The sequence below is a fragment of the Haliotis cracherodii genome, unplaced genomic scaffold (assembly GCF_022045235.1).
Source record: "Haliotis cracherodii isolate W230 unplaced genomic scaffold, xgHalCrac1.p SCAF_8, whole genome shotgun sequence".
Classification (NCBI taxonomy): domain Eukaryota; kingdom Metazoa; phylum Mollusca; class Gastropoda; order Lepetellida; family Haliotidae; genus Haliotis; species Haliotis cracherodii.
The window spans coordinates 14295984-14319543 of record NW_027266341.1 but is presented as its reverse complement, the minus strand read 5'-3'; the positions used below and the strand labels follow the sequence as shown (position 1 = coordinate 14319543).

Sequence of the window (23560 nt, the reverse complement as noted above, 5' to 3'; positions counted from 1 at the left end):
CTAATTAGTACTCACGGCTCAGTTTCACAAAGAGGTCTTAGCGCTAAGATGATTATAACTCCAGTACTTTAACATTTATGACTTATGACATTCCTAGCTTTAAGACTGATTGTGGAACAGGGCACTGTTACCATATTTGATGTAATAAGCGCTCTGATAAGCGCCCATGGCTATATTGCTAATATATTGGCCAGTGAACAATCCCAATAAGCGCCCCTTCTGATTGACTAGTGTGCACAAAACTTACTTATTTGTCTATAATATGCATTCTAGAACAATATGCACCCTTAATTATAGGCAATTAAATCCTGGAAAAATATACCTCTTGTGCAAAATACGCACACAGACTTTTCTTTAACACCATTTCAGGCTGTCTGTATATATGTCTGTCATGATAACAAATGTTATTCTGTTTACACCCATCAATAGGGCCCAACAGCGCCAACTCATTTATTCAATGCAACAATGATAATATTTTCTTCTGTTTCATTCTTGACTAATCTACACATCAAGATAAACATATGTAACGGTTGTCTCACAATGAGAAAATATCTCAAAACGTGAAAAACTATTTCAATTCACATGGTTTTCCTTTGTTTACATCACATGCTGTCATCGAAGCACTGCGAAGAGGTATCTTTGATCACGGTCACTTTGATGCATAAATATATATTGTCGCGCACCTCACAGTCACAGTTTTAGTAGCATATTTATATAATTATGAAAAACAATATGTAAAGCGCCAGTGTGTTTCAGGTAAGTGATATAAGGTAATATTTGAAAATCACAAAGTGCATGTTCATATTTAATTTTTCAACTATACCTGCACTACGTGTTTTGAACATTGGCATTGACAATCTTTTTTACTCATCGTAAATGTAAAGCTGCGTTATCACAAATACGTAGATATGTAAGATAATACGTGCAAGCATGCATGTAGTATCATCTGTATTTGTTTGTTGTTTATCGCTATAATCAGAAATATTCCAGCAATATGACAGTGGTCTGTAAACAATCCAGTCTGGACCAGAAAATCCAGTGATTAACATCCCAATCATCAATCAACAATATTTGGTTACGATGACATCAAGTCTGCAAGCCTGACCACCCGATCCTGTTAGTCACCTTTAACGCAAGCAAGTGTTGCTGAAGACTGATTCTACCCTGGATCTTCACGGGTCAGTATTCTTTGTAAGAGACATGTATATAAGGGGACAAATACTGAGAGCGATCGTTTTCTGCATTCGCCAAACCATGAAATTTACGATATTTCAAATTTGGTAGTTTCCTACAAAGTTATATTCTAATAAGCGCCCCCTATTTCTAGTTTTGAGATCATCCTAGGCGCTTATTAGGTCGTGGGTGAGTGAGTGAGTATGGTTTTACGCCACTTTTAGTTATATTCCAGCAATATCCCAGCGGGGGAAACCAGAAATGGGCTTCACACATTATACCCATGTCGGGAATCGAACCTGGATCTTTGGCGTGACGAGCTAACGCTTTAACCACTAGGCTACCCGACCACCCTGCTTATTAGGTCGAATACGGAATGTACTTATCAGAGTGAGTGAGTGAGTGAGTGAGTGAGTGAGTGAGTGAGTGAGTGAGCATGTTTTTTCACAGCAAAATTAGAATTGAACCAGGCCTACGTGCGCCAAGCGAATGTTTTTACCACTAGATGTTGAAAGTTTAAATTTTGGGGGGGATTACTAAATTCCAATAACATAGAAGACCTCAACATTTCTCAATGACCCACGATTCCTCTTAGTTTCGACCACTGCCAAGGGCAACTCTTATCAGTAACCTTGCTCTTTTCTTTCCCATCAGTGTCATTTGATTGGACACCTATTTCAGCACAATGTGAATCAAATCAGACTCAAAATGAAACCATGGAAGGGAAGGGTCAAAGTTGTTTATCATAATAGAATGTAGATATTAGAAGGACCTTTTGAAAAATAATTAAAGCTCAAGGCAATATTTCAGTTCTGCGTATGCTTGGCTAAAACCTTTTTGATACCCCTCGTAGACAAGACAAATCGATGATGACCAATGTTCAAAATGAAGAGTTTGTTGTTGTTTTCAGTTTTAATCTAGGCGTCACAATAAATCATCACTTTTCAAGTAATGACCAGGACCTCTTGACTTTTTAAATTAATTTAGATATGATGAAAAAAGAATCATGCCTTGAGTTGGTCCATCCATTTAGATCACCAATCCATCCACTATCCCTTTTAACAAACCAATAGTTTGCGCTCCCTATTACTAGTCATCTGATGAAGATACATGTACTGGGAAACATTTAGCCCAGAGTCTCTTTAAGTCCTCAAATAAGAAGATATGCACATATTAATACATGGAAGAAATCATAATCATGATAATCCAACAAGAGCCAGTATTTAGTGTACCTTGAGGCCAGTTGCTGTAAACACGTTCTGTGATTTCTGCTGCTGAATCACTCGGAGAGAACAAGTACTCCTCTGTTTTTCCACTCACAAGAATCAACCGCAAGTTTATCTGAAACATCAAGAAAGAGAAACAACTAATACACAAGTCACAAGAATTTACAAAAATCACAATTTATCCATCCTCAAGATTTGTAAGCTTAAAAGCGTGTCACAGCCTGTCAAACATTGTCTGACTATCATTAGTTTTATTTTGTTGCAGTTGTTTAACGCCATACTCGGCAATATTCCAGTCATATGATCCAATCTGACCACCTGATCCATTTTGTCGCTTTGTATAACCAGCATGTTGATGGGGACCTAATCTAACCCAGAATCCCCATGGGAAGACCAGGATAGGTTGCTGGGGACCTATTCTAACCCAGAATCCCCATGGGGAGACCAGCATAGGTTGCTGGAGACAATTTCTAACCTGGAGTCCCTATGGGGAGACCAGCATAGGTTGCTGGGGACATATTCTAACCTGGAATCCCCATGGGGAGACCAGCATAGGTTGCTGGGGACCTTTTCTAACCTGGAATCCCCATGGGGAGACCAGCATAAGTTGCCGGGGACACAGACATATTCTAACCTGGAGTCCCCATGGGGAGACCATCATAGGTTGCTGGGGACCTATTCTAACCTGGAATCCCCATGGGGAGACCAGCATAGGTTGCTGGGGACCTATTCTAACATGGAATCCCCATGGGGAGACCAGCATAGGTTGCTGGGGACCTATTCTAACCTGTAATCCCCATGGGGAGACCAGCATAGGTTGCTGGGGACCTATTCTAACATGGAATCCCCATGGGGAGACCAGCATAGGTTGCTGGGGACCTATTCTAACCTGGAATCCCCATGGGGAGACCAGCATAGGTTCCTGGGGACCTATTCTAACATGGAATCCCCATGGGGCGACCAGCATAGGTTGCTGGGTCCATATTCTAACCCAGAATCCTCCATGGGGAGACCAGCATAGGTGCTGGGTACATATTCTAACCTGGAATCCCCATAGGAAGACCAGCATAGGTTGCTGGGGACCTATTCTAACCTGGAATCCCCATGGGGAGACCGGCATAGGTTGCTGGAGACTTATTCTAACCCAGAATCCTCCATGGAGAGACCAGCATAGGTTCCTGGGGACCTATTCTAACCCAGATTCCCCTCTAGGGAATTATCACAAGTTATATGTTTATTTGGTTTTTTGTAACACTGAAACAAAAACCTCTTAAGAACTCTATGCAAGTCTATGATAACAGTTCAAAGACAAATACAGATTTCAAGAAAATGGATTTTCTATAGTCACCTTTCTATCACATATGTACAAAGGACAATCAAATCATCTTATCCTTAAAATATTTTCATTTCACTGAGTAAGACTATTGTAACTCTATCATTCTTTACAGTTCAAAAATGGTGTACAGTACTCTGGTGTTAAAACAAATCTTGTCACACTGAAGACAGGTTTTGATTCCCTGAACAGGTACAATCCATGAAGCCCATTTCTGGCATCTCCTGCTGAGATAATGCTGGACAATTTTAAAAATGGCGTAAAAACATACTCACTCACTCATGAGTTGACATCATGTAACCATACTCTCTACCTCATACAGTTGACCTCCTATGTGGCATGTTCAGTATTTAGGAACCTCATTAATCCAAAAAGAATTACACCTTTGCTTCAACCCAGTCTTCTACCATACATGACCAGATTATAAATTTTACCTTCAAATATTGTTAACAAACTTTTAGTTAAGTTACCATGGTTACAGTAATGTACACCGATGAACACAATAAAAGACAATAAATTTATTCATTTTTCACTGTTTTATGTGGACACAGGCACAATCAGCACAATTAGTGAAAAGCCAAGAGGGCTAGTCGTTTTCTCCCAAAATGTAGTAACATTACATTGAAAACCTAATAATTGTGGACTATCTGGAGATATCTAGTGCGTCGATCATTAGCCATTAGGCCTATTTATTTCATAATGGTTACTAAAGCTTGATACTGTCCAGCTACTTCATTAAGCCTGGGTAAAGCATGAGCAGAATATTTTCACAGGCCTGAACACATTCTGAAATCAGCAATTACTGGGTGACATGCATATACCATGAATACCACACAGTTTAAAACCTTAGAGGTATCTTTTGTTTTCTAGAGCAATGTATGCGAAAAGGTGAATATCCTTAGATCTGCTCACACGTTACTAATTGATTAATCCACTTGATAAGAGCAAATAGCAATACCTTATTCCCATATGACTTGCAAAGAAGTACCATCAAAGTACATGTTAACATGGTTAATATGTTCATCATTATCTAATTTATCTTGATAAAGATTGTTACATGCATACAAATTGAAATATGTTTCGAGTATTGAACTCCCAAACTGGACACACAATGCCATGCCATTTATGGCATATGCTGTATCAGGCAGTATACTATATGTTGAAAAGAAAGATAATATATAGCATCTTAAACAACTATTTCACATATGAATAAGCATTGTGTGTGTGTATGATGTGTGTAAAATTCACAACACATCCAATGCCCATAACCTGGTAACAACTGTAACAATATACATCATATAAGGAAATATGTTGAAATGGGTATTTTGGAGTAAGAATTCTTCAAGGTGTCATAATCATGAAATGGTATGGGATAAAATTGTATTTCAAATAAACATGTTTACATCAATTAATGTTAATTAGTTATAGATACACTGACAAATAACGTAACAATTGGTCCTTGTTCAACATATCACCTTCCAAATCACAAAATAAGAATGATCGTACATATACTGTTATCAAAAATCACCAACAAAACAGAATTCATGAGACACGGGCACCTGACAGCCATCAAGTCACGGTTTATTTTGATGTTGACAAAAACAAACAAAGCAAAATATACGATGAATTCTTCGACATACCTTGTCGTTGGGTATTTGTCGACTGCCCATTGTCTTCAAATAATGTCCAAGAAACAAAAAGCACTGAACGTGATGTGAAAGATAAAGAAAAATTAATTTTTACACATGACACTAAAGAAATTTCATCTAGGTGTCAAGTCGACTACACCCATGAAAAATTCCTTCCTCGTAGATCTGGGCCGAAGCGGACCATTTTCACTTGGCTAATCCTGTCTGTGAAACATTAACCCAGCGAATTATCAATGAAAATAGGCACCCTGATCTTTTGATCAAGTGGGTAGAGGGGAAATGTAATTAGTCTTTTTGCCCGAAAAGGTTTCTGATGTTCGCTGTTATGGCGGTGGGCAATGGATTGTGGGTTCAGATATATACGTCACTAGAATACTTCCGGCTTCTGGATAGCAACCAGATGAAAACAACTGCTAATAAATACATAGACACATTTATATCAGTTCAACCAAGAACTTTTCTGGATAAAACAAATAGAACTAATGAATAATATACTCATTTAATTTAATTTAATTGTTACTTTCAGTTTTCATATCTGACAAAACAGTGTTAGAACACTCCTTTTGATATTTGTTGTTAATATGTCTAATAGAAAGTAGTATGTAGTTTGCAGGCTAAGGAAACTTCAGAAGTTCAGAAGCTGGATAATCAACCAATTAACAATGCAAACGCTAATCTGGAGTTAATTATTAAGTGGCAATTAACAAAGCGGTAGCTGATTTAGCTCCCGAAGTTATGTGGGTATTGACAATGAATATGCATCACCATTAGTGCAATTAAACCACCCTCAATCTTACGTCGGCTGCTTGCCGTCTTGAGTTCTTTTGTTTTGTCATGTCAAAACGTAAACACCTTGGAATTGAAGCGACTGAAAATATAAGTTCCCAATATGCTGCTTCTTTCCGTGATAAGGAAATAGTTTGGAACTACGAAATCATTCCATTCTTTCTCAGATTAGTATGTTTAGTTACAACCTTACGTTTGTTGAGAATAAGAAAATTCAATTCTGATAGAACAAAATATTTCTTTTGAATTGACATCTGTTAAAATAGCCTAATATGCCTACATTATGTCTAGATCCAAACGTGACCGTTATCATACATTGCTGTTTTATCTAACAACATAAGACAAATTGATTTGTTTTGATTTGTGCTTATGATCATTTCTTGCAATTTGAAAGTTAAGATTGAAAGTTTATCTGTAACAGAACTGTAAATCTAATCGAAAACAATGTTATTGCATAGCAGACAAAAGATCTGCTTGCTTTATGTTTTGCATATTCACCACTGTGCTTCAAACACCATTGGAAGAAATCATCCAAAGGAAAATTATTGTAATCGGTTTTTGGAAGATATTCAAAAGTCTGATAATATCAAAGTAGGAAGACCTATTTTGTTGTTACTCATTTTCGGAGATCTTTCACTGTAATGTGTATTGCCCACTGATTAATCTAAAACATATTATCTGCTTTTATTTGTTAAGATCATCTGAGAAAGAATGCTTTTGATCAAACATATTCCATTTGTCATGTTTTGTCATCAGTTGATTATTGTTTGTTCACACAAACGATCAATCGTCAAATTTTAAATTTCCCACCACAGGCATCGTCAATCCTTCACAGGTTTAGATTACACTGTTTCTCCATCACCTGTGAATACATACAATCATATGACATGAGTCTACACTACTGTGGAACCCTACCTCTACCTGATATTGAAGCCAGTGTGTGTCTAGTAAACTGATGTTAATTTCGAACACTGATTTGTAGAGCAGATAGCCAAGAGACTGTGATACATGTTCCACAAGAAATACTGCAGTTTGTGGTCCTGTTTTCCCTCTTGTTGGAACAGGGTCTTTGCTTGATTTATAGGTAATAGATTGCATCTAGGAATGTAGTGTATGCAAAGCCATGAAGTATTGATGATGCACAATGGGAGGATTTGTAACTTTAGTTACAGGTCAGCTGATTCCAAAATGTAGTATAATGTATAACAGCCTAGGAAACTTTGTTAATGATTGTCCATTTGCTGAGATCTCTGGCTCTGCTTGTCTAGTTTGATCAAACACATCTCTATTTGGCAACCTTTTATGTCACCAGTCACATCAAAATATGGTTTACATTTGGCTACTTTGTGTTATGCTGATTCTAGTGGTACTTACAATTTAATATTTCAGTAGCAATCCCATTGTTTATGCTTGCAAGTTCTTGTCTTTGAAATCAAACTCAGCCTATGCCTAGTATGATCAGTCTGTGCCCAAACGTTTTGCGACTGCTAGCCTGAATTTGGATCTTAGCATCATTTTCAGTTGTAGCTTAGTTTACTCGGCTGAACAGAATTTTACTAATATCTTGCTTCGGACTAGCGATAAAGTCGCAGTACTGTTAGATAATATTCCAGATTCGGCCTGATTATGATTCTTGGGTTGTCAGCACCATACCTGTGCTAATCAGGCTCACCAAGCTGTAAATATCTACGACCTGCATCACTTTGGCCTTTCTTCTCGCATGAAGCTGTCACTCTGTGATATAACTGAAATACTGATCAACACTATGTGGGGGCACGGGTGGCCAAGTTGTCTCAGGTGCCACAAATTGCTGTGCAGAGTTGTGTCCCTTGGGTACACCAGAAACCTAGGACCGTGGGTTCTTATCCCAGTTCACCCTCATTATACTATCTTTGTCAGCACCATACCTGAGCTCGTAGGTTTCACCAAAGTGGTAAACATCTGAGACCTGCATCACTTAGGGCTTTCCTCCTACATTAAGCTGACATGCCGTGATATAACTGGAATACTGTGGCGTTAAACCGAAAACCCAATCCCCCAACCAATCAAAACCCACTCACTCACTCACTCACTCACTCACTCACTCACTCAAAAGCTAAATTAAGCACAAATCATGATAGATAACAGGATACAATGTTTAATGTTTGAGTGTTTATACTAACTCAGAAAATGGTACTTCAGTGTATATTTCAACATCTGATTTGTTTTTTTCAGATATATCCAGCATGTCTAATTCACTGACTGCTGCTGAATCAAGGATGTCTGAACAGAAGATGCTGGACCTGCCAGTTGATCAGTGAGTACTGTGGACAAAACATTTGTATATCATTTCTGTAGAGGCTACTTTTGCCCTTTCTATTTGTTATGTTTCTTATCTTACTGTCACAAAATCACAACATGTTGGGTTTCCAGGTTCGATTTTTTGTTTGTTTGTTTGTATGTTTGTATGTTCGCTGTTTAACCCTGCACTCAGGAATATTCAAGCTATATGAGCATCGATCTACGCAACTGAGTGAGAGGAAATGGCGTTTAACATCTTGTCCAAGATTTTTGAACTTCTATAGCAACATACATGCGAGTGTGTGTATGTCGCTGCTTGTACTAATCTGGACTGATTCCGATTTTATTGTTCTAGCCCACTGAGATACCATGACAAGCTTAACATGAATACACCACTCAGACACAGTATACTGTATAGTATACTCCAAGGCAACCAGTCCTTGTTTTAACCTCTAAATGCCGAGTGCCAACAACAAGTACCATCTTTTAACGTCTTTCGGTATGATGCGTCCGGAGACCAAATCCCCAACCTTCCGCTTTCCAGGCGGACGCTCTACCACTAGACCATGGAAGCGGTCCTGTGCAGCTGGGATATGATCTCCCATATTGCTGTCTAAGTACAGTATTTCTGTTGCTGAATAGTTTGAAATCAACAACCAGTCAAGATTACTCTTATATGCAAGAGTTTGTCATAGATCTACATTCACAATAGCTGCTTTGTTGGAGTAAGTCCTGGATATATTTCAAATACGAGGGACGGCTGAAAAGTTCTGAGAATGACTATAATGGACTGCGTTGATACAGCTGGTTGCTAAGTATTTTTCAACATAATCCACTCGGAAGTCCACCTACTTTTATTAACGATGCTGGAGAGCTTGATCCCACTGGGGTAGGAGAAGGAAACGTTAGATGTTTCAACTGTGAACCCAAGACTCATCCATGGTTACAAACTGCTCAACAAAATCAGTTGTGTCTGCTTCAAAACGACGTAAATTCTCACGCGAGACGATGAACCTGATCAGGAGTCAGAAGCCTTGGAGTGAGTGAGCTTTTAACAGTATTCCAGTTATATCGCGGTGTGTCAGCTTAATGTGGGAGGAAAGTCCGAAGTGATGCAGACGTTTACCACTTCAATGAAACCCACGAGCACGGGTATGGTGCTGACAAACCTAGAAACAATCTCAGGTCGAACCTGTATTCGAGCCCCCGATCATAGGTTTCTGGCACCCCAGTGTTAGGATAAGTTTTATTCCTTACTGAAAGGCCTCAGGCCCATAGTACAATTCTGTTTTTGGGAGTGGTTACAGATCCGTTTAAGAAATCATATTCTAATTAACATAGCATGATAAATGAACATTGATAGATTTTTTAGAGTATCTTTATCAGTTGTTGACATGATCGTTATAATTTTTTGTAGAGTAGGATGTACATAACCTATGATTGTGGGTTCGAATCCAGGTTCGCCCCAATTATGTTTCTAGGTTTGTCAGCACCATACCCGTGCTCGTGGGTTTCACCGAAGTGGTAAATGTCTTAGACCTGCATCACTTTGGGCTTTCCTCCCACATTAAGCTGGCACGCCGTGATATAACTGGAATAATGTTAAAAGTGGCGTTAAACCCAACTCACTTACTCAGAATGTTCCCACCTCTCTCATGAGAGAGTACTGTGATGGGATGGCCATGGGATGTGTGGTATGTTGTCGATCATCCGTAATCATATTCATTTTGTCAACATTTTTCTTGGTGGCGTTTAAAGGTCTTCCTGATCTTGGATCATCTTCGAAGCTTCTTCCCCTCTTGAACTCCACTGCCCACATGTTAACAGTGGCAAGGGAAGGAGCATCATCTCCCAATGTTGACACCATGTCCTGGTGGATGGCTGTTGGAGTTAGTGCTTTCAGTTGGTGATACTTGATGACAGCACGGAAACCAAATTTGTCCCTTTTCATCAACAGAGAATACCTTGTCATTTTCATGCCTGCAGAAATATTCTGGACATTGGTGTATTTGGTTCAAATGCATCCTGTAAGCATGGAAAGTCTTGCACTTAATACATGCAAACTGTTTAGGGTGTACTGTACATCCTTTGCCATTAAGCATTGAAATTTCTGCCACCTCTCACAAAGGATGTTACTACAAATCAAAACAAACTTCCAGATAAAGAAGATGTGTTCAACTTCTGAGTATTAATGCAGAAGTTTTTAATTTCAATGTTGATGGAAGCTCAGGGTCCAAAAGACTGGGATCTGAAATTACCTGCAGTTTTATAAGCTATTCGGACAACTCCAAATAAATTGACAGACAGTGGTGATTGGGCACAGTGCATGTGACAAAATGGATGTGCCATTGCAGTCAGGCATGATGCCAGAAGCATCCAGTTCGTAACAGGTAGTGAATCTGCAGCATGGATTGAAAGAGAAGATTATGAAGGAAGTTGGTGAACAAAATGAGTCACAACTTGAACACATGAGCTTCACTCGTTTCCAAGAAGAGGAGAAGGTTTGGGTACACCACCTTAAACATGTAAGTTGGACCAGAATCAAACTTGCATCTCAGAGATAGGAAGGCCCTGTCATCGTTGAAACTGAGGGAAAACCACATATAAGATTCTTCCTTGTCAGGACTGGTAGATCTCTTGTGATTATTAACAGATGACTGAAGAAAGACTTTGCATGACCCCCATCATGTGGACAATGAAGATGTAACAGTGCCTGAGGGGAAACAGCTTGATGCAGGTTCGAGCAGGTTAATTCTCGAACTGTGTCACTAAAAGTTGATACTGGCTCCAACATGAGATCAGTAATAACACTTTAGTTCCAGCACTTGATGATGACAGTGTGGTGGTGTCGAGTTGCCACAATCTGTGTGGAGACATTCTGCAAGAATCAGACAAGTGCCAAAATGGCAAAGTGACGATGATCATATTCTTGTAGATGCTATTGCTTAGGAACATGCCAGCATTGCTTTGTTTTATAAAGTGTTAAAACCTAAATATTGTTACTGTAAATACTGAGTGAGTGAGTATTTGAACAGTATTCTTGTTACATCATGGCGTGTCAGCTCAATGTGGGAGGAAAGCCAGAAGTAATGCAGGTCCCAGACGTTACACTTGTTGTGAAACGGGTATGCAGCTGACTAGGGCTGCAACGAATACACTATGAGGCGAATACGAATCGTATCTTGAATATAGGGTAACGAATACGAATACAATAACAAGTCAGTAGTTGATGTATTATTTATGATATTCAGTGAAACAATAAAAAAAATAGTTAATTGACATGGTTTGTTAATTATTGATTTATTATACATTCATATACTGCACTTATCCAGGTACTAGTATCTGCTCAAATGGATCAAATGACCAGTGACTACAATACTGTAAAATGAAATATAAAAGAGTGTTGTCTTTGAAGAAATCTATGCATATAATATGTTCTTATGGATATTTTAAGGGTCAGGGTGTGTAAATGCACATGACTGCATATTCATAAATATTCGATTTCAGTGGCAATGAATAACAAATTCAATTCATGAATGGATACGGTTCAATTCTCCGAATATGCGAGTGAATTGTAACAGCCCTAGTGCTGACAAACCTAGAAACATTATCAGGGCGAACTGGTAATCATACACTTAATCATAGATTTCTGACGTGCTCAAGGGATGCAACTCTTTAAGCATATTGTGGACGACTTGGCCTCCTGTGCCCCCAACTGTAAATACTGAAATGTTCCAATTTAAAAACTTAACAGAAATACTGAAACTGAACAATTTAGGCCTTCGTGGACCTGTGATATCAGTCGTTACTTCCCCCACAGAGATCTAAAGTTCATGTAACAATTATATCATGTAATTTGATTGGATGGCTATTATTTAATGTTCTCCATTTGAACTGAACTCCAAGCGAAACTGTGGTGGCAAATGTTTATCATAATGGAATGGAGATATGATACACTGGATAATTTAAGGATGGAATGCAATGCAATTTATATTTTATTTTTTACTTTTTTCATTTAAAAAAAAAAGAGCATGTTTCTCCTCGTTTCTACATGATGAACAGCCCTCATCAGATATGCATGACCACACGATGATTGAGTTATTGCGCTGCAAATTATTATGTTGGACACGGACACACCATTTAGAGTATGCTTCAACAGGATTCTGTTTTTATTACCGACAGTATAGAAAAATGTTTATTTTCAACTATATGTATTATGTATGTTATAAAGTAAAATCTGCTTAGGCAATAAGCTTTAAGTGGTTCCAATACATTCAGGTGTCAGTGTTTTTCAAACAAGTCATCGATAAGCTGCATATTTGCACAAAACTCACCATTACCCAATTACTTTTGAATTGCTTGTGTACCACTCCTCCTCGATGACCCAATGTGTTGTACATGCATCTCCATTCTGTTAGGGGCGGTCGGGTAGCCTAGTGGTTAAAGGCGTTCGCTCGTCACTGAAGACCCGGGTTAGATTCCCGACATGGGTACCATGTGTGAAGCTCATTTCTGTTGTCCCACGCTGTGATATTGCTGGAATATTGCTAAAAGCGGCATAAAACCATACTCACCCACTCACTCACTCGCTCACTTGCCCACTCACTCACTCACTCACTCGTCCACCCACTCGCTCGCTCACTCACTCGTTCACTCACTCACTCACTCACTCACTCACTCACTCACTCACTCACTCAATTCTATTATGATATATACTCTGGACCTATGACTCACCATTGCTTCGTGTGAACCGATTCGTATTGCACATTACTAAAATAGCTGTCCAATCAAACTACTCCCTTGAGCAATAGAAAGTTAGAGAGTGATGGAGGTTGTGACATCACTTCTGAAACAAGGCTATGGTGACACTGGGTTACAGGGTACAGAATAACATGAAGATGTCATAGTCTGGTTAATCGAGGGTGACTACAAATACATATGAACATTATTACCCAGTGTAGCCATTTCAGCTTGCAGACCTTGATTTCATTTCAGATTATTTTTCTAATTGAATGCAGGCGTCACCTATACATTAACTCTACAGCAGTGAATAGTATTATGTCACCTTTTTTGTAGATTAGATAGCCTTTGTGGTTTAGTGGATAGAACATTCAGTTGATGGTTCGATCCTCAGGATGCGCCATGCCAGAAGACATTAATTGGTGGTACTTGTTGTTACCCTGCCTGGCCTTCAGCATTAAGGGGTATATAAAACAAGAATTGCTTTGCCCGGAGACAGTATCATGTGTCTGAGTGGGGTGTTCATTAGGGCTGCAACGAATACACTTTGAGGCGAATACGATTTGTATCATGAATATAGAGTAACGAATACAAATAATAATTCACGAATACAATAATAAGTCACCAGTTGATGTATCATTTGTCATATTCAGCATGTTCAGTGAGGCAACAACAACATAAATTATTTGACATGGTTTGTTAATTTTTAATATATTATTAAATATATTATTCATTTATATACTGCATTTATCCAGGTACAAGTATCTGCTCAAATGCAACAATGACTAGTGACCACAATACTGTCAAATTAAATAGTATAAGAGTGTTGTCTTATGAAGAAATCTATGCATAAAATATGTTGTTATGGGTATATTTTTTATGTAAATGCGTATGCTTGCATATTCATAAATATTCGATTCTAGTGGCCACGAATAACGAATTCAATTCATGAATGGATACGGTTTGATTCACCGAATACACGAGTGAATCATAACAGCCCTACTGTTCATGCTTAACTGCGACGTGGTATCTCAGTGCGCTAGCACTATAAAACCTGCATGTTCAGACTAGCACAGGCAGCCATACACAGGCATGCACATCGCTATTCATGTGAAGTAATCTGGAACACTCCTCATCAACTGTAAATTGGACAAGCTGTTGTGAACTTCCTTATGCTTGGCGCAACATATGAACAGATGCAAATTAGCTGTCACCTGAAACATCCAAATTATTTTGTAAACAGAAAGGGTCTCATCAGTGGTTTAATGGACAATATCAAATACTGGATCAAACCGAGTAAAATTATATTGAATTCCCAAAGAAATCTAGCATTAGAAATAAAGCTAAATCTTTTACCTTCATGTATTCCTGGCTTTAGGGTGTTTCTTCATTTTTCCATTTCCTCAGAAAATACAAGTTTGTATGAATGAATGATCCCAGTGATGGTGTCTTTGAAAGTTGTTCACAAAATTCTGATCGATTTTAAGCAAAGCCGCCATTATTTCCTCATATTTCAGGTGAGATTCAGAGCCTTATGTCTCTATTTTTTTTAATCATCTATTGATGCATAGTAAATCTTTAGCTATTTTTTATGTTATGTTACAGAGTTGAAGAAGATGAAGATATTCGGGAAGCAGAACTAGTTGTATTTACTGACTGCTCTCATGGATTAGGTAAGTAGCATGGGTGTCACAGAGAAACTTGATCATGGCCTTGAGGCCATTCCTTTCCAGGCCTAGATGACATGATTAGTGCTTGTGGGAAACTGAGACCATGTCACTGTGTATTTGTGGTAAATTTGTGGTACAAATTTGTATGAATAATCCCAGCTAATATCCCTCTAAAAATTGTTCACAAAATTTTGATTCGATTATAAGCATGGCTGCCATTATTTCCTCATACATGTATTTCAAGGTGAGGTTCAGAGCCTTATGTACTTTAATCATGGTAATCAACACGTTTACATAGGGCATTGTGATGTAAATAACCTTGTAGTGCGATTGTGATATATTGGGAGCTACAGTGATTTCCATGTGAAATTTGCACAGATTTCAGTCTAGACATTAACTGGTGCCTTTTGCTATTTTTGAAGTTTTGTAAATTTTATTTTTCTGGTTTCCATGACAACCATTTCGACTTCAAAGGAGGGTAGGTTTTGTTTCAAGAATATAATCAGGGCTCGATTTAAGGAACTTGATGTAACTTGCACCAGGAAGATGCTGACATTTTAGATGTAATATAATGGTTCTAAATAGAGCCTAACTACTTGAAAAGTAAATTAGCTTGTAATTGTGTTTCGGAAATTAGCTCTGTTGTACGCATGCTGAAAAAGCTTCATTGGGTGTTTACGCTTGCAGTTTTTAAACAATTGAGTTTTCAATTTAATGCATGCATTTCTGTACGGAATTTAAGTTTAAGTAATTGGGTTTTGAATTGTTTGGGGGGTATTTTATGCAAATTTGCAGCTTATTTCTGCCCACAGTTTGATTATGTCAAGCCCGGGAAAGCATGACCAATTACACATAACACTTTATGTACATAAACTTTAATAATAATGAGGGGTTGGACAAGTACATAAAGCTTTGTCAGGCACAATTTGATTTTATTTCACATGCACTTAGTGCATGTAGACATAAATATTAGGTGTCACATTTCAATAATAGATTGCACTGGTGCATATTTTATATCATTAAAGGGGAGGTCGGGTAGCCTAGTGGTTTAAGTGTTTGCTTCCCAACATGGGTACAATGTGTGAAACCCATCCCTGGTGTCCCCCGCTGTGATAGTGCTGGAATATTGCTAAGAGTGGCGTAAAACCATACTCACTCATTATATAATTAAATTGAACCCTGATAGCTCTAAGATAGTTTCATATTTCTTGATCATAATTTGCAAAGATGACTTGAGTGTTGCATTCTATATAACAACCATTGGTGGGGGAATGAGAAGCTCATGCTTGTTTCAGTGTAAATTTATATTAAGACATCATAGTTTCATTTTTTTGTCTATTCTTATAAAGCTGGACATAATAAATGTTCAGACATAATGAAAAAAAGTATTCATATCACTTTTTGACCAGTAAGCATTGACTTCCGACTTCCACACAATCACACACTGGCTATCGCTTAGCCATCAATCCATCTCGGCATGGTTGATCCATATCTCAACCAGATCAGGACACTCACAGACCAAGGTTAATGATGCAAGCTTGTTGACTTATTGACCTGGTCTGCTGGTCAGTTTATTACATAATCAGTAATATATTCAGCAGTTCACCAACCCTTACCCGTAACAGCCGAGCATGGTCATGCTTATGTAACTTTAATTCCCCAACTGTGCAAATAAAACACTCAACAAATGGGTTTTCAGATCACTGGGTTACACATCCACAGATCCCAAATTGCACAAATTTGGACAAAAGTGACTGTTTTTGTTTCTGTATTAACTAATAACAAACAACCCATGTTAGCTCCGTAATGGAAGGGAGGTAACTCTTTCACTGCAAGTTGCATTTTTCTCAATTTTCAAAAGACAAATACTACATATTGATCAAGCATTATCTTGAGTGTTTCAAGTGGTCATTGTTCCATGGCTACCAGGTCTCAAGATCTGTGGAGGGTGCAGCCCTGATGGAACGGAGTTGTTTGGCATCTTTGTGAAGAGGATTTTACCAGGAGGCCTGGCGGAGGTTGATGGCAAGTTTACATGTGCTTGTATATCATATTTAAGTCAATAGTATTTCATATGTTAACAATATATTACTGTGTATGACTGATGAACTTCAGATAAAAACTGCTGAGATTGTTCGATTTTAGATGTTCTATCATGGTGACTGTTTATGAAATATGGATTTTTAAACCCCCGGCATATAATGCAGGGGGGTATATTTATTTTTTATGGTTTCCTGACACAAGTTGGAGTTAAGTCTAGTTATAATTTACGGAGCAGAACTTCAGAACCATTTAATATTACTTGCGGAAACTTGCTATACAGATTATTCTTGTGGTGAACTGGTGCCTTTTGATTATTTGGGATTTTAATTTTTTTTTATTTCTTTATGTTTTCATGATAAGTTGGACTTAACTGAAAATGAGACCAGTGCTCGTTTCCAGAGCAGATCACCAGATCCATTGAATATATCTGAATGAAACTTGATCAATCTAGTGGTGAACTGGTGCCTTTTGATGATTTTTTATTTTTGTTTTTAATATATATTTTTTTTATGACAGCAATTTCATTTTGACTTAGACTAAAAATGAGGGTAGTGCTCATTTCAAGAGCAGAACTCCCAAACTGTTGAATTTTTTTTATGAAACTTGCTATACGTATCGGTCTAGTGGTGAACTGGTGCCTTTTGATGATTTGGGATATTGAAAAATACTGAACAGCATTATTTTTCATTGAACTGAATTGGGTTGGGACGATACACCAACATTGCGATCCGTTACGTATCATGATACCTTACTCATGATCCGATATGTATTACAATACTTGCATGTGCTCTTATCTGTGGTGCGTAAGCCATCTTCTTCAAGAGAGGGTGGCCAAATATTGGCACACTGATGATTTACAGTTGGCAGTGTGAAGTATGGCACATCAAATGAAAATATGTATGTTTTCTCTATCTTGCACTACTGATTATTGTTTAGTCGAACAGTTATTAAAGCAAATATTTAAGGTCAAAATCATTTTTTTAACCTAGTGTGGAACTGTGATCGATACTTTTATGGAGAAGTAAAAAATCATGATCCACTGATGCATCGGTGTATCGTCCCATCACTAGAACTGAAGGTATCCAATGGTAATGAACCAAGAGTGGTGTATAAGTAGTTAAACTCCATTTCTAACTTGCACCCATCTTTCCTAAGGAATTAAAAAAGTCCAGTTTCCATCCTTGCCCAACTTGCCTGGAATTCCGGAGTTTGGGTTGGAGTAACGAGTCTATGCATAGTCCAGTCAAAATCGCATAGTCCAATCAAAATCCTGTAACGAACTAGACATCCTGTTCGTAGACAACATGGATTTCAATGTGCAGATTTCGGTCGACTGCAGGATTTGCGAATTATGTGCACTGTCAACTGCAAATCTTTTCATGTTTTTAATGACGGTGCTCAAGTAATTTGATGCACTTCGTGGGGTAGGACCCGTTCTATTACAATACAGATCTGGATTATTGATCAGCTAGATCGTCTTGATTGGGTGCCGCCATTTTATTTGAAGCAAATGCAAGTGATATGAGAGTTGGAATCTGATAGGTCAATAGGAGAGATATAGAAGGGCTATAACTCGTAATAACCTATGTTGGGGCTACTATTGAGCCCAGAAATAAGTGAACTCCCTTGCCTCAAGAAGATGACTTGTACAAGACTGGGTGGGATATGTCATCTCCCGATCACTCTTGTTAATATTGGAAAAAACACAACAAACGATCAATTTGGAATATATTTGTCTTGTAGTTTAGTAAACTGTGTGCATGCAGATGTCTTGTGCTCAATAATCTGTATCTGTATAAACCTTGAAAAGAATTGGAAATACCACAAAAGAAGAAAGTATATATAGTTTTGTGACTGTTCATAGGCAGTTTACAAGAAGGGGATCAGCTGTTGACAGTGAATGGAGAAAGTCTAGAGGGTGTCACTAATGATACTGCTCTAGCTGTTCTGAGACACGCCGCCGCGTCGAACCGAGTCGAAATGATATTTACACGGGATGAGCAAGCAAGGTAACGTTGCCTTCTATTTTTGGCTTCCTTATTCTTACCTGCTGTTATTGCCATTGAAATTTTGGAATTTGAATCATGGTCAATGTGAAGAAATAGTGGTACGTACTGAGACTCAGTGAGAGTCTTTATAGGCATATAGAAGTTGGATTTATCATGACATGCAGTGGTATAGATAACTACTTCTGTATTATGCATACACACATTTCCAGGGCTACTTGAAATGCATGCTTTGGAATCATATTCTGTTTAAAACCTCCCTGCGATGATGTATGTTGTATGAAACCTGTGACTAGTGTTCTTTAGCAAAATTAGTGAGTGCGAACATTTAAAATTGAAGAAGTAGCCCTAAAACGGTATGTACTCCATGGTGTGTATAATAAATAAGGTGTTATCCATAATATCTCTTGTCCTGGTACGTACTGCTATCAACGTTATTTGTTGATGTTGTGTGAAGCTTTTGTCAAGGAAATGGTTCATATTGTCAGGCTTTATTGTTTACCAATGTTAAAATCATAAAGGGACAGTTCCTGGTGCCTAATGGGAACCCTTAGAAGTCATATCCTGTTTAAAAAATACCTTTGATGATGTCTATTGTGCAAAGCCAATCATAGGTGTTCCCTAGCCATATTATGAGTGGAAACATTTAAAATGAATACACAAACATGCTAGTGCAGAGTGGATGAACAATAAATAGGTTCCCATTATTAGATCTAAGTTGCATTTGGCCACCAAAATGGTCACTACTTAGAGTTTTAAAACTGAACATGTAAAAAAAACCCTTGTAAGTTTGATAAGAAGGTTGAAACCCTTTTAGAGTCAAATAATGATGAACCAATTTTTTTATTAAACTGAGGTTTAAAAACACATGTATAGCCAATCTGTGGACTTTCGGAAACATTTTGACATTATCTTTTGCAGAGAGGAATACACACTGTATTCGGAAAAGCACAGTGGTCGCAGTTCACTGATCGCTGATGCTTCCTTTGCTAATGGTGCTGCAGGGGCAGAGGAGTTATCAGGAAGTCAGAAAGGTACTGAAACAGTACATAGTTACAGGATCCTGGGACAGGATATGCCCCTTGTAACTTGTCACGGTAGAGTAGCCTTGTGGTTCAAATGTTTGCTTCTCATGCTAAAGGACCAGGTTCAAATCCCACATGGGTACCTTTTGTGCTAATTTTAATTTGTTATAACCTTAGTTTGTTATAAGCATATGTACAACATATATACAGCAAATGGACGGGACAAAGAAATAGTTTGTTATATCCGCCAGTTAGTTATAAATGTGTTTGTTATAAACATAGTTTACTGGATATTTATGTGGGGATTTCTGACTGCCCAAAAATACAGCATCACAATTATATCCGAGGATATTTATATATCCTGTCATTTCAGAGTGCCATGGCATCTACACCCAAAAGGGAGTACCATCTAAGGAATATTTGTTGTTCAATGTGGGTTTTGTTTCATTAACATGGACGTTTCAACATCAAAGGGGTAAAGAAATGGACCGAAATATTGTTGAATGCTGACATCTTATCAAGAATCCATGCATTTTGATTGGGCAGTCAACGTTAGCTCAGGGTTTGCCTGACGCAACCTCCCATGGAAACATCCTCCCATCCTCAGACTTTAATGAGATTGCAAGTTGCCTTCCTATGCAGCTGCCTTGAAATATTTGTAGCCATACTGTTCACTCATTTAAGTCCAAGTTATGAAAGTGCAATTGAAATAACCTTGTGTTTGACCTTGTTCAGGCAATGGTGATTTTGGTGTCAGAATTGGTCCCCAGTTCCCCGTGCTCATGCTGGCTAATATGGTGTCATCATAGCTGATGGCGTTGATAGGTGTTCATGATTTCAGTCACTTGTTTAACTGATCCTGACTCTATTTACATGCAGCTTTGACAATGCTTGATGAGTTATATCTATTAATACTTATGTACAAGGGCGGTGGGTGGCCTAGTGGTTAATGTGTTCACTTGTCACGGTGAAGACTTGGGATTGATTCCACACTCGGATACAATTTTTAAAGCCCATTTCTCGTGTCCCCTGCCCTGATAAATGCTGGAATATTTTTAAAAGTGGCATAAATCCACACTCACTCACTCACTCACTCACTCCACTCACTCACTCACTCACTCACTCACTCACTCACTCACTCACTCACTCACTCACTCACTCACTCACTCACTCACTCACTCACTCACTCACTCACTCACTCACTCACTCACTCACTCATGTACATTGTTACAGATTATCCTGCACCCGGGGAACTTCATAAAGAGCGGCCAAATGATTCCTTTGAGGTAACTAGTCTATACTAGGAGTCCTTATGTATTTCTCATGTGGCAGTTTTTCTGAAGTAATTGAATCAATTGGGATTGATTATTTCTGTTTATGTAATTAATATGTAAATATTTGTAATAAATAGAATGGCTTTTGTTGATATTATTTATATGTCCTTGTAAAGCTTTGCAAATATGATATCTGGCAGGTCGTGAGATATTTTTTGACTTGTATTGAAGGCCTCCATGAGCCGACTAAGTCTCGGGCAGGCAGCAGCCCGGAACAGCCCCGACATCCTCACATCCACCCCCTACCTGTCTACAGGTACGTATTGCCCCGACATCCTCACGTCCACTCCCTACCTGTCTACAGGTATGTATTGCCCCGACCCCCTCACATCCACCCCTTACCTGTCTACAGGTACGTATTGCCCCGACATCCTCACGTCCACTCCCTACCTGTCTACAGGTATGTATTGCCCCGACCCCCTCACGTCCACCCCCTACCTGTCTACAGGTATGTATTGCCCCGACATCTTCACGTCCACCCCCTACCTGTCTACAGGTATGTATTGCCCCGACATCCTCACGTCCACCCCCTACCTGTCTACAGGTATGTATTGCCCCGACATCCTCACGTCCACCCCCTACCTGTCTACAGGTATGTATTGCCCCGACATCCTCACGTCCACCCCCTACCTGTCTACAGGTATGTATTGCCCCGACATCCTCACGTCCACCCCCTACCTGTCTACAGGTATGTATTGCCCCGACATCCTCACGTCCACCCCCTATTTGTCTCCAGGTACGTACTGCCCCGACATCCTCCCCAGCAACCTTGCTTTTCTCCCAGTGGGAATTCTGGGTTAGAATAGCTCCCCAGCAACCTATGCTTTTCTCCCAGTGGGGATTCTGGGTTAGAATAGCTCCCCAGCAACCTATTCTTTTCTCTCAGTGGGATTTCAGATTAGAATAGCCCCCAGCAACCTATGCTTTTCTCCCAGTGGGGATTCCAGGTTAGAATAGGTCCCCAGAAACTTATGCTTGTCTCTCCATGTGGATTCCAGGTTAGATTAGGTCCCCAGTAACCTATACTGGTCTCCCTGTGTGGATTCCAGGTTAGAATAGGTCCCCAGAAACTTGCACTTGTTGTTCCAGGTGGGTCAATGGAATGGGTGGTCAGGTGAAACAGGAATCAAGATCCTCAATCCTGTCATATAAATGTTTCAGAGGAATGGTTGCCAATTTATTAAGGAAAGGCTTATTTTTATGGGAAGTTTATCTCAAAATAATATCCTTAAAAAAAATCAAAAAAGGACTTCAGTATGAAGGTTATAGTTTTCAGGCCTCTTATTGTTATATTTTCGAATTTGAGACTTCAGCAGAAATAAGATGACAACACCAAAGATTCCACAATAAGAGAGATGTGTTAGAATTTTAAAGGTATTCTGATATGGTATTTGAATCTAAAATCCATGAAACTTGGATACTAGCATTATGACTGGCAAGGATCACTTGATATTTGTTCTTAATTTCGAACAATGGTGATCAATGCATGTATGAACATCTCTTCATCAAAAGCTTCTCTCTTGCCAAGATCATGGACTGGACGACAGCGACCTCTCCTCAAGTCCGGTCCGAATCTCCTCGGCCACTACGCCCCCACTTGATTCCTCCTCTCCTCGTAGCATCGGCAACTCCCCCAGAGGAGGAGGGGGCAGAGTCTCCAGGAAGATCTCCATCGATCCTCACTCCAAGGTCAAGGTCGAGAAGCTGGAAGTGGTAGGCAAACAATTGTTGGAAGTTCTTCTTTGCAAGCATACAATTCTGGGCAATATGTTATCTAAAAGCAAAAAACAATAATTGTCTTAGTTCTCAGGCACCCCCCCGCATCATCAATAAAGTCCACTGTACGTTTTGTTTTTATTTCCATTTAAAAAAAAATAAAATCAAAGCTCATTGTATGCATGTATTTTGCACACACTGATAGTCCAATAGTAGTCAATTACTGTATTCCAGTATTTTACTTATCAAGTGATACATTGACGTAGGGAGGCCCTTTCCCAGGTTGTCTCTACACGACTGTTTATTTGGTTATATAATACTTTGAAGAAAAAAAAAAAAATGCTGACTGCACACACTATATATTTATTCAAAAGCAAGTCCCAGAGAAACAAAAACATTTCTTAAGCCTATGTAGCATATAAGAAGCTGTAGTGTCAATGAGTGAGTGAGTAAGTTGGATTTTAATGCCGTTTTGTCTCAGACATTTACCATGAGCTGTGGTGTGGTGCTGATAAACCTAGAAACGTAAGCGGGTCAAACCAGGATTCGCACCTACGATCATAGGTTTCTGACTCAACT

At 38.8% G+C, this 23560-nt stretch overlaps 2 protein-coding genes across 2 annotated transcripts in view; one reads left to right on the top strand and one right to left on the bottom strand.

Moving 5' to 3' along the window:
* LOC139449614 (ubiquitin-like protein 3) overlaps positions 1-5717 on the bottom strand; it is a 39674-nt gene extending 33957 nt beyond the window's left edge. Inside the window, exons 1-2 of the mRNA XM_071231088.1 lie at positions 5373-5717; positions 2406-2514 (exon numbers count right to left, since the gene is read on the bottom strand). Coding sequence (XP_071087189.1) covers positions 2406-2514; positions 5373-5402 — 139 coding nt within the window. The 5' untranslated portion in view covers positions 5403-5717. The remainder of the gene's footprint in view (positions 1-2405; positions 2515-5372) is intronic.
* Positions 5718-8384: 2667 nt separating this feature from the next.
* The window catches only part of LOC139449890 (syntaxin-binding protein 4-like), a 35500-nt gene continuing 20324 nt past the window's right edge, over positions 8385-23560 (top strand). The window contains exons 1-8 of the mRNA XM_071231478.1: positions 8385-8463; positions 14793-14860; positions 16787-16886; positions 18769-18909; positions 19828-19940; positions 21165-21217; positions 21437-21521; positions 22794-22978. Coding sequence (XP_071087579.1) covers positions 8393-8463; positions 14793-14860; positions 16787-16886; positions 18769-18909; positions 19828-19940; positions 21165-21217; positions 21437-21521; positions 22794-22978 — 816 coding nt within the window. The 5' untranslated portion in view covers positions 8385-8392. The remainder of the gene's footprint in view (positions 8464-14792; positions 14861-16786; positions 16887-18768; positions 18910-19827; positions 19941-21164; positions 21218-21436; positions 21522-22793; positions 22979-23560) is intronic.